The 17,094-nt window shown below is 39.8% G+C and overlaps 1 protein-coding gene across 1 annotated transcript in view; it reads left to right on the top strand.

Annotated features, from left to right (window-relative positions):
- opn3 (opsin 3) overlaps positions 1 to 11,654 on the top strand; it is a 29,084-nt gene extending 17,430 nt beyond the window's left edge. Inside the window, 6 exon segments of the mRNA XM_069931010.1 lie at positions 7,183 to 7,502; positions 9,698 to 9,874; positions 9,877 to 9,963; positions 11,039 to 11,176; positions 11,178 to 11,261; positions 11,263 to 11,654. Of these exon segments, the coding sequence (XP_069787111.1) occupies positions 7,183 to 7,502; positions 9,698 to 9,874; positions 9,877 to 9,963; positions 11,039 to 11,176; positions 11,178 to 11,261; positions 11,263 to 11,328 (872 nt within the window). The 3' untranslated portion in view covers positions 11,329 to 11,654.
- Positions 11,655 to 17,094: the final 5,440 nt, after the last annotated feature.

The following is a 17,094-nucleotide window of genomic DNA, read 5'->3' as shown; positions in this document are numbered from 1 at the left end:
TCCCATTTATTTAACTTTTGGGGTGTGATGTATAGCCTGTGTAACCAATTATATTGTATCATGCGTAACCTCGTGTTTATTGTATTTCTCATAGTTCCAGAGTATGGCTTTTCCCATGTTTCATTCTTTATCTTTATGTTTAGATCTTGTTCCCATTTTTGTTTGGGTTTACAGCTTGTTTCCTCGTTCTCTTTCTCTTGCAGTTTGATGTACATGTTTGTATAAATCTTTTAACTATCATTTTGTCTGTAATCACATATTCAAAATTGCTTCCTTCTGGTAACCTCAGCCTGCTTCCCAATTTGTCCTTCAAGTAGGTTTTCAGTTGGTGGTATGCAAACATTGTACCATAAGTTATACCATATTTGTCCTTAATTTGTTCAAAAGATAATAATTTATTTCCCTAAAAACAATTTTCTATTCTTTTGATCCCTTTTCTCTCCCATTCTCGAAAGGAAAGGTTATCTATTGTGAAAGGGATTAGTTGATTTTGCGTCAATATTAATTTTGGTAGTTGATAATTTGTTTTATTCTTTTCTACGTGAATCTTCTTCCAAATGTTGAGCAGATGGTGCAGTACTGGTGAATTCCTATGGTGCATCAGCTTTTCATCCCACTTATATAGTATATGTTCGGGTACCTTCTCCCCTATTTTATCTAGTGGGATCTCATGTTTAATGCAGTTTTTTTTATGAACACCTGGAAGGATTTGGAGCCACACAATATTGAAGGTTACTGTTGCTTCATCTGCTGCAGACATGAAGAACGTGCCTGATTAAATTCTTGGGTGGACCTAATTGCACTGGGTTTGTGGTGGAACACCATGTTCCAGCTGGGCTCAATCTCTATTTCCCTTTACTATGTTGCTTCATGACATTGGTTAAATAACCAGATAAATTAAAAGTTATCCCTGGACTGAAGTTAGTTTATTGTCATATTGGCCTCCTTGAGGGGAAAGGGATCAGTTCTCATGGTATCTTTTTTTAAAAAAAACCTCTAGGTTTCCTGAAGTTGGAGAGGAGGCACTAAATTCATTAACTCCTGTATTTCCTTGTCTGAAGTGCAAGGGGGAGATGTTGCACCATGTTTGCATTGAGTGTAAACTTGTAATTGCAGATGGAACACGTGTGGTTTGTTTTTTCCCCCTCTGTGCAATTATCCAGGCAATGTCTGAAACTCTTGAGTTCAAAGTGTTGCACAAATACAGTGCAGCAAAACAGCTGCAGCACATTTTATGCAGAGAACAGACCTTTTACAGCTGTGTAAATGTTTGTCTGGTATAAAATTAATATTTGGATTACTGATGCAAACACAACATACTGCAGATGCTAGAAGTCCTGAAAGAAAGCAGATACTCAGCAGGTTGGACTGTCTAAATAAAGGACTCAGTGTTGGATGTCACAGAGTGTTCAGCAGAACTGGAAAGATTTGGAGCAATGCACAAAAGAAACTCAACAAGTCATGGAGCATCAATAGGACGTAAAGGATAGCCAACGTTTTGGGCATCAGCCGTTGGTCAAGGTTCACCTTGATGAAGGGCTCAGGCCTGAAATGCCATTTACAGATGCTGAGCGTCCTGCTGAGTTTCTCCAGCACCTTTGTTTATTGCATCACAATCACAGTGTCCACTCACTTTCTTGTTGAACTGGAAAGATACTGAGGTGTGCCTGGTTACATCATGGTTAGTTGCCAGGGTGCTGATCTTGTTGCATTTGCAGTGAGGGCAAATTAAGATTTGTCAACTGCTCAATAGACTTCATATCAAGTTTGCCAAATCATCTCAGGCCTGTGCTGTTTTTGACAGCAGATTTTGATGCTGAATCTGCAGTTAAATATAGAAAGTCAGCCCTCCAAGCTTTCTTCTCTATTCAACATAATCATGGCTGGATCCTGACTCAGTTACCCATTCCCATACCTCTGGGTGTATGTTATGATTAAAATCTATCAAATATATTCAGCGATTTTGGTTTCCAGTGCCTAAAGTACAGAGAATGCCAAAAGTTTTCCAACTAAAAGATGTTTTTCCTTCTTGCTTTCCCCAAATCCTGAAATTGTAACACTCATTTCTAGAATCCTCAGATAGGAGAAATATCCTCCCCACATCAAGACAAATGTACCACAGAAATTCATCAGGTCACACAGCATCCATAAGAAGTAAAGGGTATATCTGATGAAGGCTCCATGCCTTTATCTCATATGGATGCAACGTGACCTGCTGAGTTTCTCCAGCAATTCTGAGTATTGCACTTGACCCCAGCACCTGCAGATTTTCTTGATTAACTCCTCATATTTAAATAGTCGAGTCTTGTTTGTTGCATCTCTTCACCCCATCTTTTGTTTCTGGTCCTTCCTGTGACCAATACTTCTTCCTTTCCACCATCCTCTATTTACTGATAATTGTTTGATCTCTTTAGCTTCAGTTGGGAGAACCTGCATTTTCTTGCTCAAAAGTCTATTACCTTCTGTCATTTATATAATGATATTTTCTTCTCTACAGCACCTTTGCAGCACCTCCATCAACAGGACCGCACCAATTGAAGCCAGCCTGCCTCCTTTGGAAGAACAACTGAGGACTGACCACAAATTGAAACCCTTGCCAGTGTCCGTTCAAACCAGTGCTTTCTTATTCTCCTCACCCTTCCCCTGATTTCAATGGCCCTGATTATTTCAGGCTCATTGAAAGGCCTCAATCTCAAATGCTACTTCTATTCTGACAGGTGTGGCCTAAATTGCAGAATGTTTCTTTCACCTATTATTGGTATCTCAGATGATCTTGCTCTGTACACCTCCTAAAGATGTAGAGAAGGTACAAATATTTTTTAAATGACTCGAATATTTTTCCGCAAATCAACAAATATTTAAAAAAAATAAAATATCAAAACCCGTCATTTGGAAGGGAACATCTGGGCTTAACTTGGGCACTGTCTTATTAGAGAGGGGAACTGAAAGATGACTGAGATTTTAATGAAATTAGAAATGATAAACAAGAAGTGATAGCAGGGATTGTGTTAGTGTTTCTTTTTCTTTCTGTTCTCAACTGATCTAGAGGTTCCTAAGTTCTGGTTCTAGTACCACCAAAATACTTAACTTTGTAGATGCTGTTGTATTTCAGGACACTTTTTTTCTTCAGATCCAGAGGCAGATAACTTTAAGGACTGTATATCAGAAAAGGACAGCCTGTGAATGAAATCCATTGCAGTTAACACCCTTTAAATTGTCTATTGCACGCATGATTCTTGAGGGGGATGCTGTGAAACTCGCTGCTCATTTTTCTGTTTTGAAGTCAACAGTGGATGACACTATCCAGACAAATGGAAGCATGTTTTAATTTGACAGGATTTTTCTTGTGCTTTATTATAGAAGTGTGGGCATCAAGGAAAGCAGAGTACTATGCCCTCTTGTACTGGACTATTATTTTAATTTTTATAAACTTGTTACTTAAAATGTATTCAATCAAAATGCAATCATTTGCTTGCAATTCCTCTTCTCTGTATAAGACCGCATGGAAATAAAAAGCAGGAGTAGGCCACCCAGCCCCAGGAGACTGCTCTGCCATTCGACATGATCTCTCGAGGTTGTCGTGCAGGTTGATAGGATAGTTGAGAAGGCCTATGGTATGCTGGGCTTCATTAGTCAGGGGTAAGAAGACACAGAAATTCTGGAAGAACTCATCCAGTCTTGCAACAACCAGCAACCTTGAAGAAGGGCTCAGACCCAAAATGTCAGTAATATAGCTTTACCTCCTGTTGACACTGCAAGACTAGCTGAGTTCCTCCAGCATTTCTGTGTGCTTTACTACAATCACTAGCATCTTGTTTCACTTCATTAATCGGGGGATTGAGCTGAGCATTTGCAAGGCAGCTTTATAAATTTCTGGTGAGACCACGCCAGTTAATTTCAGGTTGCCTCATTTTCAGGAGGAATGTGGCGAGAGAGCAGAGTTTTTCAGGATGGATTGAAGAATGCGTCTTACGAGGCAAGGTTAGCAGAGCTAGGGCTTTTCTCTTTGAAGTGGAGAAGGGTGAGAGGTGACTTAATAGAGCTCTACAAGATTCTGAGAGGCATAGGTAAGGTAGACAGCCAGCACCTTTTTTCCCGGGGCAGGAGTAGCAAACACCACAGGACATCTGTCTATACAAGGTGAAAGGAGGAAAGTTCAGGGGAGATATCAGGGGTAATATTTTTACCCAGAATTGTGAGTGCCAGGAATGCATTGCCAGGGTGGTGGTGGTGGCTGAAACAATTAGGGCATTTAAGAGACTCTTAGACAAGTGCATGGATGAACGAAAAACAGAGTGTTATGAGATAGAGGGAGCTTAGTTTTTATGGGGGTAGATTTTGTTATGAATCAGACAGCAGCGATTAAAAATTAGCCCTGATGGTGTTGTATTTAAAAGTAACATTTTTAACTATTATTAACAATGATATATAACACATCTAAATTTAACTAAATTATTCTGTACTTATCTAACCTGATCCCAAACTCTGCACAAATATATTGGTGCGTGTGGAATACCCCAAGCCACTACAACTTAAGGCCAATTCTCAAAAGGTAGTTCCAAGCTCAAAGTTTAGAAATGCAGTTATGTTAACATGTAGGCTTGAAATTGATGCGACACACAGGCTTCAGATGAATGAGACACACAAGCCTTGGGTGGATGCAACACAGGCTTCAGATGAATGAGACACACAAGCCTTGGATGGATGCAACACAGGCTTCAGATGAATGAGACACACAAGCCTTGGGTGGATGCAACACAGGCTTTCAGATGGAAAAGATACACAGGCCTTAGATGAAATTAGCAGTTCATGAAGTGGGTGAAAGAGACCAGGAGGTGACAGAAGGTTAATTAATTCTCGAAACCCTTGTTGAGGTGCTTCAAAGAAATGTCCTTTTCAGACAAGTGTTAACTAAAGCTCTCATCTTCTTTGTTGTAGGGGACACAAAGTAAATGATACTCACAAATATTCCAGAATCCTTTTTGTGGATCATACAAACTCAAGCAATTCTCACTCTGGTCATCAATCAAGTGCAGTATTTCTTCTGCAACTGGAACCCTTATCATGGGTCAGTCGAAGTTGTCTTCTCATCCCTCTACACCAGGGGTCAGCAAACTTTTTAAACCATCGACCTCTTCACGGAATCCTTGATCTCTTATTGACCCCCAAGCATGTAAAATAAATAAATAAATATTACCAATGATCAATTTATCCATAGCCTAGACATTTATTGACCCCTTGGATAGTCCTATCGACCCCCAGGGGTCAATATAGACCAGTTTGCCTAACCCTGCTCTATTACTAACAGGAGGAAATTGGACACTTTGTCTATAACCATACAACGTGGCAGTGGGTTTCTCAATCACACAAAGGAGGCTGAAGAGCTCCTTACTCTTGTGCTGCCTCCTTAAAATGGCCTCATGAACAAACTATGCTCTGTCTTTTCAATAAGCTGGGCACGTGGTCTCTGCTTCAGGGCTTTTTCCCTTCTCTGTGCAAATGTATTAACTTTCGTAGCATGCTATCTTCAAAGCCTGCTGCTGGTTCACGGTAACTTTCCAAAACCCTCAGGCTTCTGTTAAATCTGTTCTCTTAAAGGGACAGTCCCACACAAATAAAATGAACCGAAAAATGGGAGAAGGTCGCAGTATATATATGTCAGCACCACATCATGGGCTGAAGGGCCTATACTGCAGTGTCCTGTGTTCAATATTCTATAATCATGGGTTTATTTATGCAATATTTCTGTGCCAGATTGCAATCACCTTCAATTCTGCAATCTTTCAAAATATTATTTATGGTAACTCTTCTTTAAACACTTCCAATGAGCTAGCCTCCTAAACCTCTGCTTAAGTGGACAGTACTTTATCTGGAATATCTTTCCCCTTATTGAAAAATTCTCCATGAATAAAAGTATCTGAACATTTACCCTCATTCTTCTAAAATTCAGACAGTAGAAGCCCAACCTGATTAGCCACAAACGAGCCTGCAGCTGACGTGGACATTACCCCTCCATAAATCTTCGTCCGCAAAGCCAAGCCAAAGAAAGACAGGTCTATCTTCTCATCCCAGGAATTAACCAGTTGAAACTCGAATGCTTTTATTTCCATTCCTAGGTAAGGTATAAAATTCTGCACAATACTCCAGGTGGCCTTTTCAACATCTAGCACAATTGTGAGAAAAGTTTCCTATTTCTCAACTTCCACCCATTGCCTCAAAGACCAATATGTAGTTTGTTGTCTTAATTGTCATTCCTACCTGTTAACTTCAGTGATTTGTGTCTAAGAACACTTGTCCATGTATCTTGTTCATTTGTGGTCTTTTATTGAACTGCCTCAGAAACCAATTGTGTATGTGGTAATGAAAGTAGTTGCAGACTAGGTCCGGCTGCAGGAAGATTTCCAGAACCTGCTACTCAAATGAACATTGTCACTGAGTAAGTGGGGGGGGGGGGGGGTGGGGGAGGACGATGAGAGAACAGCAATTTTCAGTGGCTGCGATGATCTTCTAAAATGGAAGGTCATTTTGTGTAACTATGAACTCCAAGAGCAAACACAACATAATGTGTTTTGCAACTTTTGAAAGTTTGGTTATTCATGTAAACAAGGTCAAAACTTGTTTGCCCCTAAGAAGGGCATGGGTACTGCTGCATTGAACTATCTTTTAACTTGTAATGCTCCTTTTAATAAACTGCTATTCCCACGTTTAATGACGTTTTGAAGAACACACTCAATTTCCATGAGGATTAAATTAGTTCACAGAAGGATGCCAGCAGTTTCCACATAGCAGACCTTTATCAAGTAATTAAAACTCATATTTAAGGTAGTTAAGGTAAATAAATATTTAAGGTGGTCGATATGTGGAGGACATGTATCTATGACACAACTTGATCTTTTTATCATAATCTAACTTGTCTTGAATGACTTTGCTTCCAAGATGCCATTTCCAGGGTTGGAGATTTGCAAATTTCGATCATTATTCTCTGCAGAAGACAGCCTTGTGTTCTGGATACGGAGGGGTCAAGATATAATTGACAATTTCTCTCTTTACTGTTTTTTTTTTAAACAATAAAAGCTCAAGACCTGCAGTATAAATCACTTATGGAAATTGAGGGAATACCAAGAAATTCATTTAGTGTGAAAAGTATAATTTAATGTATCCACATCTCCATTAACTTCACAGGAATTTCATCAGTTATGTCATTGACTGTCTTGGCATATGAGCGCTACCTCCAGATGGTGAAGATGACAACAGTTGACTTTTCCTGGGCTTGGCGAGCTATCACTTATATATGAATTTACTCATTGGCTTGGAGTGGTGCACCATTAATTGGATGGAACAAGTACACTCTGGAGGTGCACAGACTGGTCTGCTCAGTGAACTGGAAATCAGGAAGTCCCAGTGACACCTCATTTATCCTCTTTTTGTTCCTGTGCTGCTTGCTTGTCCCTGTAGGTGTCATAGCTTACTGCTATGGGAATATTTTTTATACTATCAGAATGGTAAGTGAAACGTACATCCAAATACTAAGCTATATGTGAAAGGGCATTGAAGTGAACTCTGCAAAATGTCTGAGCACACTTTCAACCAGATGTAATGGCCTGCTGTCTAGGAGAATATCCATCTTGTTGCCATATCTCAGTGAGTCTCCATCGAGGATCCAGTCCCTGATTCTGGTGTGAGGGTAAAGATGCCATTTTTTTTATTCTCTGAGAAATGGCGCACACCTAGTTGAAGTGTACATGCATCAGGTTTGGTATTTTGGGACTTGTTAAAACTCTGACGCCGAGAAAATTGAGTGTAATGAGGCCTAGAATCTTGGCCATTTTTTATGATTTTTACAAATAAGAGGTTAGAGTTTTTCCTATGCACTCCAAATGGATGGAAGCAGTAAATTTTTACTTGCAGACTCACAAGTATAATAGTATAAATGCAACACAGAATTAATTTAAAAAATGGGAACATAAAAGGATAAATATTCAGTTGCAAAAACAGTGTTTCAATAGTGGACCTAGAGTAGTAAGTTGTCATTCTCTACTAACATGATTTCTGCTCTCCATCATTGAACTTGTTTTGAACTCTAGGACCTTAATCAGCAAGATGCCCAATATTTCTCAACTATGAATGTCATTACTTGGATTGATTCTGAATTGCTTTCTAACTTGAAACATTAACATTTTGCGTTTCTAAAATGCCTGCACGTTTCTCTCATTAACTAAACTCTCAAACATACCCTCCTTTCCTCTCTCTCAAGCTTGTGTGTGGTTAACTAAAGTCTCTGTCATTTCTATGATTTTTATGGTTTGCCTTTGGTTAATATTTATTAAATACAGTTTGGAATTTCATAACATAAAGATCCAAAAAGTGTGGGCTGGGAGTCAGAGGTTAAGGAATGAACTCAACGCAATAGTTTGTCCTGACGTTCGAATTGGGATGGGGATTGGCAGCAAAGCTGGTCCAAGAATATAGGGTTGGCGACTTAATTGTAAAGGCTGGCAATTTCACTTTAACAAGTTTTGGTTCTTTAATCTTGTCAACCTGGCTTTTGGATAAACCAGACAACAACTGAGCAGGAGGAGCCGCCACCTATCATCTCCAGACCTGTTCTCCACGTGCCATTTGAAATTGCGGCTGCTAAACAGTCTGGCTTCCCGCAGGCAACTATCTCACAGCAAGATGGGGAATAAAACCTTGATTTCCCACCTGTACACTTAGAAATCTGTAGTCTTCAACATGTTTGGCAATTCCTCCACTGATCCTTCTTAGGATTTTCACCCTGCTTATTGACGAAGAACTGACTCATGGCAATGTGTGATATTGGTGACATGTTGCCACAGATACTTTCCAAATTTAAAGCTATTAACAAGTCTTTTAAAGTGCCAGTATCGCAATGCTATTACAGCACCAGTGACCAGGGTTTAAATTCAGGACTGGGGAGAAGAAGTTTGTATGTTCTCCCTGTGTCCAATGGATTTACTTCCAGTGCTCTGGTTTCCTCACATGTTCCAGATACTTACAGGTTTGGTAGATTAATTGGCCACCTGTGTTTGGGTGCCACAGACTCATGGTTCAGAAGGCCTGTTACCGAAATTCACTATTATATTGTATAATAAAGCTTGATTTTTTTTTTGCAACAATGAATGTACCAAGCATTTTTTTTCTGCAGCATTATAGCTCAGGTCTTCCTTGAGACCACAACACAATGTTCCCTGTGGAGGTTTCTGGAAAACCGTTAACAGGAATTGTCTTATTTCCACCCATTGCACCATTAACTGAACTGCCTTGCCATCTATAAGTATACTTGCCTCTCACTTGAGATATTACTATAAACAGGAAATGATTTGTTTTGATACATTTAAAAATATTTAATATATTTTGGGTTTAAAAAAAAGTAACAGTGATCTGCTTGAACAACTTTTTTTTAAAATCTCCTCCTATCCATGTAATAAATACAAAACTGGTTAATTCTTGTGAAATCTCTGCATGAACATAATGCTGCAGGAATTGGACTCTACCTTTTAAAATTAAGGTAATATACTGGGAATGTAGAGCATGTGATGAAGTGCCTGGGGAATTGATTCGTGCCGGAGAGCTGAACCTTCCTGGTAAATGGGATGCAAACCCAAGGAAAGCAGACCTGTCTGTTTATCCATTTTAAAAGTATAACCTTGTCTGACAGTTGACTTTCTTTGTGCAGCTACAAAGCATTGAAGACTTTCAGACGGCACGATTTGCAAAGACCTTAACAAATGAGATGAATGTATCAAAGATGTGTTTCTTCGTGATTTCTGTTGCCTTTTGTTGTTGGCTGCCATATGCTGTGATATCCTTCATGGTGGTTTACGGTTGTACAGATGTTATTCTTCTTTGGCTTGGCTTCGCGGACGAAGATTTATATTTTCGCTTCTTGCCAAATCAAGTGCATTATCTAATCCCATAATCTACATCTTCATGAGCAGAAAGGTTATGTAGTAACTTCTCTCATAATAGAAAGTTAATGCCGATATTGTTTTTTTCACTCCTTCAATTGAGCCAGGTTGTTTAAGACTGAATAATTCCTCAGTTTCCAGGGTTGTGGAGGTTCCACTTATTGGTTGATTTGGCCTGTTTTTAAGTGGAGGGCAGAAATGGGCAATTAGTCTTCTCGTACCTCTCGCATCCTCAATATTTTCATGAAGGAATTGACCCCCTTCCTGGTTTATGTCTGAAAACTGGGTTCCATTTAGCTGACCTAGGATGTGTAAGCAAGAACTTCAAATGTGCAGCATTATAGCTCAGGTCTTCCTTGAGACCACAACACAATGTTCCCTGTGGAGGTTTCTGGAAAACCGTTAACAGGAATTGTCTTATTTCCACCCATTGCACCATTAACTGAACTGCCTTGCCATCTATAAGTATACTTGCCTCTCACTTGAGATATTACTATAAACAGGAAATGATTTGTTTTGTTAAAGGTTGGTATTTAACTGTGGACTTCTTCAGGCCAGTGCAGAAGGTCATTAAAAGTAAATTGTTTATGCAGAAGATGATTCAGTTCCATATCCATGCCTGCTCCCAAGAGAGCAATCCCACCAGTCCCACCTTCCCCCACTTCTAATTTCCCTACATCTTGTAGTTTTATTCCTTTACATGCTGATCAACTCCTTTTTGGACTCTTTTATCACCTACACGCACTAAAATAATTCAAAGTAGCCAATTAACCTGCACTTACCTATTTAGGATGTAGGAGGCAAACCTATTTGGTCGTAGGTGGACCTAAGGTCATGGTTAAACCTGGTTCCTGGGAACTGAGGAAGAAGCATAAAAGGCAGTGCTACCTTGTAGCTCTGGAATTATGTATGGATCAGACCAGAAAAGTAAACCTGGTTTTATGACCTAGTCATTTCATTTGAAATGTATCTAATTAATTCGTAATTTGGTGAACTTTTCTCCAAGTCTTTGTATTTCTGGACCACATTATCACCACCATGTTACTGCATTAGACAATTAATAAATGGAAAGTGAAGTAAAATTGGCATCTCTGTGATCCTCTCAACAGTTTCGATGGTATCTAATGTAACTCCTTTGCTCTCGTCTTGTGAGGATCAAGTGGGCAATTAAAGATCGCACTGTTAGAATCCGAAGTGACAAGCCAATCAAATCCATGGTCATTTCTGAAAAGGTTGTGAACAGTCCAAAAAAAGAGAGTGACTTTTAGTTCATCTTCAATAATCTTCATCATAGCAAATGATGAAACTCAGGATATTGGTAGCACACAATGCTGTTTTTTTTTTTGCTTCAAGCCAAAATGTTGTCCAGGTGAGGCCTTTGAGATCAGAAGAAGCCTAGAGGGAAAATGAATGTTATCACAATATGGGAGAGTTATTTGTGCCACTGCCTCTTGTTGACTGACATAGTATATCACTTTGGTTACTGCTGTACATTGGCCTGGGGGGGGGGGAAAGCAATGTTAAATTTTTCTTTAAATTTTAACAATGTTTTACTGTCTTGTACAATATCAGAAATTAAATATCAAGTGAGCACTCCATATACAATATTCTGAAGGAAATGTAAGGAAAAATGAAAAAATTTAGTTTACCAATTGAAAAAAAATTTGTCGCATTTGAGCAAATAAATGTCACCTCACTTGACTATCAGCTATCTTATAATTTTGAAGTACACAACCATTTCTTATTTAGCTAATAAGTTTCTCAGATTAACTCTGGTTCTCAATCATTTCTCATCAAAGAACCCTGTTCTATAATTGACAAGGCCCTCCATCATATTCTTCTTATTTCTTGAACTTCCATTCTCTCAATTTCTTCTCTATCCTTAAGCCATTGTGAAGGTTCTCCTTACATTTACCCATTTCTGCAAACAACTAAAGTAATTCTGGTTTGAACATACAATGCTGAGTTTCTGTTACTTTAGTTCCCCACCCCCCACACCTCTCCCCTTCCATTCTATTCCTTATAAACTATCGACTCCCTCTTAGAACAAGTGGTTGCAGAGTCTTTGAGCATGGAGCATGTTGGTTTGTTCACACAAACTAGAATGAATGTATGTACCTAATCAATTCAGTTGAATCCATCTTATACGTGTGGGGAAATGTCAAAGCTGTGAGAGATCGAGGTAATCAGAATGGCAAGGCACTCTAATATCTCAACTTCCTTGATCTCTTGCATCAAACAAGATGCTATGAGTCATAAAGACAACAGAGGGAGGCATCGCGTGAAATTGTGCAAAATTTAACCAGATGTTGCAGTCTGTAAGCTACCTCTCAAAGTAATAGGATTTGTGTACGGAAGCAAGGATGCGATGCCACAATTGTACCTAGCCTGGGTGTGCCTGTACTTGAAGATTGTGTGCAATATTGATGTATTAATTTCAGGAAGGAAAGAGTTCATTGAAGGTTCACCAGACTGATTCTTGGAATGGAATGATTGGCATGCGAGGAGATTAGGTCTGTTAAATGTATTCACAGGGGTTTTGAACATTTAGAGGGTTATTTATACAAACATCCAAAATCTTAACAGGACAAGATAGATTGGATTGAGAAGGGGTTATGGACAGCAAAGATGCATACATTTGATTTGATTCTCTTTATCAATGACAGTTTGGCATTTAACACCATCGTCTCCTCAAAATTGATCAGCAAACTCCAAGACCTGGGACTCAACACCCCATTGTATGACTGGATCCTGGATCTCCTTGCCAGCAGAGCACTATCAGTGAGGATTGGTAAGAACAACTCCTCCATAATCTCTATCAGTACTGGAGCACCACAGGGTTCGGTTCTCTGCCTCCACTTGACTTGCTGTACACCTATGGCTGTGTGGTTTGGTCTGACAACAGCAGCATCAACTGTATAAATTTGCTGGTGATACCATGGTAGAGGGTTTTATAAAAAAAGGGGCGATGAGCCAGCATACAGGAGGGAGAATAAAAACTTGACTAAATGGTGCACCAACAACAACCTCACACTCAATGTCACCAAAACGAAGGAGATGATTGTTAACTTCCGAAGGGGAAACCAGAGGTATACAATCCAGAGATCGTTGGGGGATCAGAGGTGGAAAGAGGAGAAAATTTAAGTACTTGGGAGTCACTATCTCGGAGGAGCTTTCCTGGATGCAACTCAGTAATAGCATCCTGAAGAAAGTATGTCAGCACCTCTACTTCCTCAGGAGCTGGCGGAGGTTTGGTATAATATCAGAAACTCCGGTAAATTTCTAGATGTGTAGTGGAAAAAAAGTGCTGATTGGCTGCATCACCATCTGGTATAGGGACACCAATGCCCCTGAATGGAAAACCCTATAATAGGTAGTGGACATGGCCCAGGATGTTAAAGGTAAAAACCCTCCCCACCATTGAGAATATCTACAGGGAACACTGCTGTCAGAGAGCAGCAACAATCAAGGATCCACATCACACAGTGCATGCTCTGTTCAGGCTTCGCCCAATCTTGCACCATCAAGTTCAATATCAGCTTCTTCTCCACCTCAGACTCCTCAGTTAAGAATTTTTACTCTTTAATGGGTTTTTTTTTCCTCTGGATTTAAGTCAATTTGTTTATGTTTCCATGTGTGCATTGAGTCCAGTTTATTTGCACTACCAGTAAGTGGTAATTTTGCATTGCTGGCTGGAAAAAGAATCTCATGTCATGAGATGTCATGAATGGACTCTGACAATAAAAAACATCTGAAATCTATGGTGCAATTAAGAGTGTGTTGAACAATGCAGTACAAGAAATGTGGGCCCATCTAACTAATCCCATCTACCTGCACATGGTCAATATTTCTGACAGCTCATGTCTGTCTAAATGCCTCTTGAGCCTTGCTATTGTGTCCGCTGCTCCACCTCCCCACCACACATTTAGGAATCGGATGAGAAATGACTTCTCTTGGAGTGGTGAATCTATGGAATTCTCCAACAAAGAAAGCAATTAAAGCCCAATCAAATGAAGAGTTGAATATTTTTCTAAGGACTAGAGGGATATGAGGAGAATATGAGGATATTAAATTTGAATGGTCAGCCTGTTGAACTTGATCAGCCATTATTCTATTGAATGGTATAATAGGTTCAGAGGGGTAAATAACCTCCTCCTATTTTGCTTTTCTAATCCACACTCAGTGAATCTTTATCATAATTACCTTGGTGTTCAGAAGGTAAAATATAAAGTGTATCAGCTCATATTCAAGAGAAAATTGGAAAGTATCCATAAACTGGGTATTAATGGGAATATCAAAATTTGTTCTCAGAAATGTGAGACTTGCATCTCTCTCACAATACTTCACTCTCATCAGATCCCTTAAAGATTCTGGGAAAAAAAAAGATTGGTTTGATCTGATCCCCTCTGTGGGGAAAATGTGAATTATTTTTCAAATTTACAGGAATTTCACTTTCCAAGAAAAGATCTTGTTTATTCATAAACTCAAAGGATAGTTTGACAGATATGACATGGTGCTGATCACAGCAGATCATTTTGCAATGTTCTCATAGCTGATAATTGGAAATGATCTTATTTAATAATGACATAGAGCCCTGTGTTTTATTTTGAATTTTTTTTTGATTTTCAAAAAACTCGTGTAAATCCAGTAAACAAAATATTACAATCTTTCCATGTACAGGTACACAATCCTTTATCCAGAACCCTTGGGGGACAGTATATTCCAAATTTCAGATTTTTCCAGATTTTGGAAAGCACACCCGAATTGTGCTGCCGTATCCACCCCCACCCCCTTCCAGTCGCCTGGTCATCTCCTCAACTGCCAGTCCCTCAGCTGCCTCCTCCAACTGCCAGTCTCTTGGCCATCTCCCCCAACCATGGTCTCTCGACCACCCGGCAGTTTCCCCCAACACCCGGTCCTTTGGCCACCTCCCCCAACCACTGGTACCCACTTGCCGGATTTTGGAGCTTTCCAGATTTTAGATGTCCGGATAAAGGATTGTGTACCTGTAATATGATTTACAGAGTCGTTATTTCCCCCTCCTTACACTCTCCCCTCCCTATCCCTTAAATTGTACAAATACCAAAATATAAAAATACACCTAAATACTGACAAAGACAACAATCCTCCTTGAGGCTAGAGAACCTCAGATCTTAAATAACAACAGGTAAGGGCCACATTTCCCATTAGATGCTCTTAATCCTTTACCTGCTGGGATAGTTTCTTTTCCCTTATTTGTGGGGGGGGGGTGTGGTGGTGGTGAATTATATTTGTGCACCTCTGTGCCTCAGATACGGTTTCCACACTTCAACGAATGTGTCACATTTCTTCTGTAAACTGTAGATGATTTTATCCAGGGAAATGCAACAATATATGTCCATATTCCATCATGTGATATTTAGCTGGGAGTCAGACTTCCACATATCCACTATACACTTCCTGGCTACTGACAGGGTGACCTTCACAAACTGAATGTGGTGTTTGGACAATCTTAACTGTACTTCCCCATTGTCCCCTAAAAGGTTCAACTCCAGATCCTGTGAAAAATCCACCTTTGTAATTTTTTCCAGTGTCCACCAGAAGGATCTCACCCTTGTAAATAGCCAGGTGGAGTGGACAAAGGTTTCAATCTCCACACTGCACCTAAAGCACATTTCTGAAATTTATAGAGCCCTATGTTGGTGGGCAAGGAGTTGCTGAAGTCCAAATCATTCCTGCTTGAGCAGTCCAGTCTTCTGCAATACACCAACCTCAGGAATATTGGAGAGTCCTGTGTGGATATTTATGAGCAGATGAATTGTAGGTCCAACAACAGTAGTGCAGTAACCAGAAGTACACAAATTATAGGACAAGTGGTGATCACCAAGTTTGGTCTAACACCTGCCACTGAAAACTGATGTGGCAGAAGGACCTGGTGAATTTGTGCACTCCAGACCAAACAAGATCATGAAAGAGTTCATCTCAAAAAGGCCAAGAGAACAGCTTGTCTTGGAGAAGAATATCTAAAGATAGCAGAGACAATGCCACTAATCCTGCATGCCAAGAAAATTGCAGTTGGACCTTGGGGAACCATAACCAGTTAGCATCCGATCAAGAAGAACAATCCACTGACACTATTTTAGACTAAACTGACTTTTTTTAATAATTAAGAGGAATTCAAACTACATGGGTAATGTTGGTTGTTAATAATCATTGCTGTTTTAAAGTTTGCAAATTGTATCAGTCGACTACCTGCTTTTGGGCTTTGCAAAACCTGCCTGGGTCTGAGAAAGAAGCAAGTGTAAGAAAATGACTTCCTACTGTTTTAAGCTTGAAAATACAATTGCTGTTAAGTTTGAATTACTGAGCATTTTTCCAAATTCTTAAATACTTGAGCTTGATGGCTATAGAAATGTTGTAGATCGTAAAGGCTCGTGGGATAGAAATGGGAGCATATGACAATTGAGGGACTGTGGGGTCAAGTATGAGAATGGAAATTCAAAATAAGAATGTAGTGATGTGGTTGTCAGGCCTGTAAATCATGGTTGAAAGAAAGAGAGGATGCAGAAACTGTCATTATTTAGAAAAAAAATTGGAACCAAGGAACAAGAACATTGGAACTGAATCAGATGGGAACACAGTACAGCATAGGAACCGAGCATTCTGCCCATTTATCTGTGCTGAATGTGATTCCCAACGTATACCAAAATACTCCTGTTTCCACATGATGCTTGCCCCTCTTTCCCTGCATCTGCGCATTCCTGCAAGAAGCCTCAAATCCGACTATTGCAACCTGCTCCCACTATTCCTGACAGAACATTTCAGACACCGACTTCTCTTTAAACATTTCCCTCTCTCACCTTGAATTCAAGTCTTCTGATGTTTGACATGTTTTATCCCAGGGAAGGGAACCAGAGAATGCTGAATCCAAATGAGCCATGGATCCCATGCACCTGTACCTCTGGACCAGGAGGATGTCATTTGATTACAGTGGAGTATCTAGGTAAAACAGCGCCTATGACAAGCACTGACATCGAGGCCGCCCTGTTAAAGTTGACAATTGCACTGGCGCTCACTGCTACATCAACCTGTGCCACCCCACATATCCTTGTAAAATTCACACCTTCTCTTGTAATTTATTTGAAGTGACCCAGTGGATTAACTCCCACCCAGGCTCTTTGGGTGA

This window comes from Narcine bancroftii, chromosome 4 (assembly GCF_036971445.1).
Source record: "Narcine bancroftii isolate sNarBan1 chromosome 4, sNarBan1.hap1, whole genome shotgun sequence".
In the NCBI taxonomy this organism is placed as follows: domain Eukaryota; kingdom Metazoa; phylum Chordata; class Chondrichthyes; order Torpediniformes; family Narcinidae; genus Narcine; species Narcine bancroftii.
Note: the sequence above shows the minus strand (reverse complement) of the source record. Positions and strands in the feature narration are given on the sequence as shown.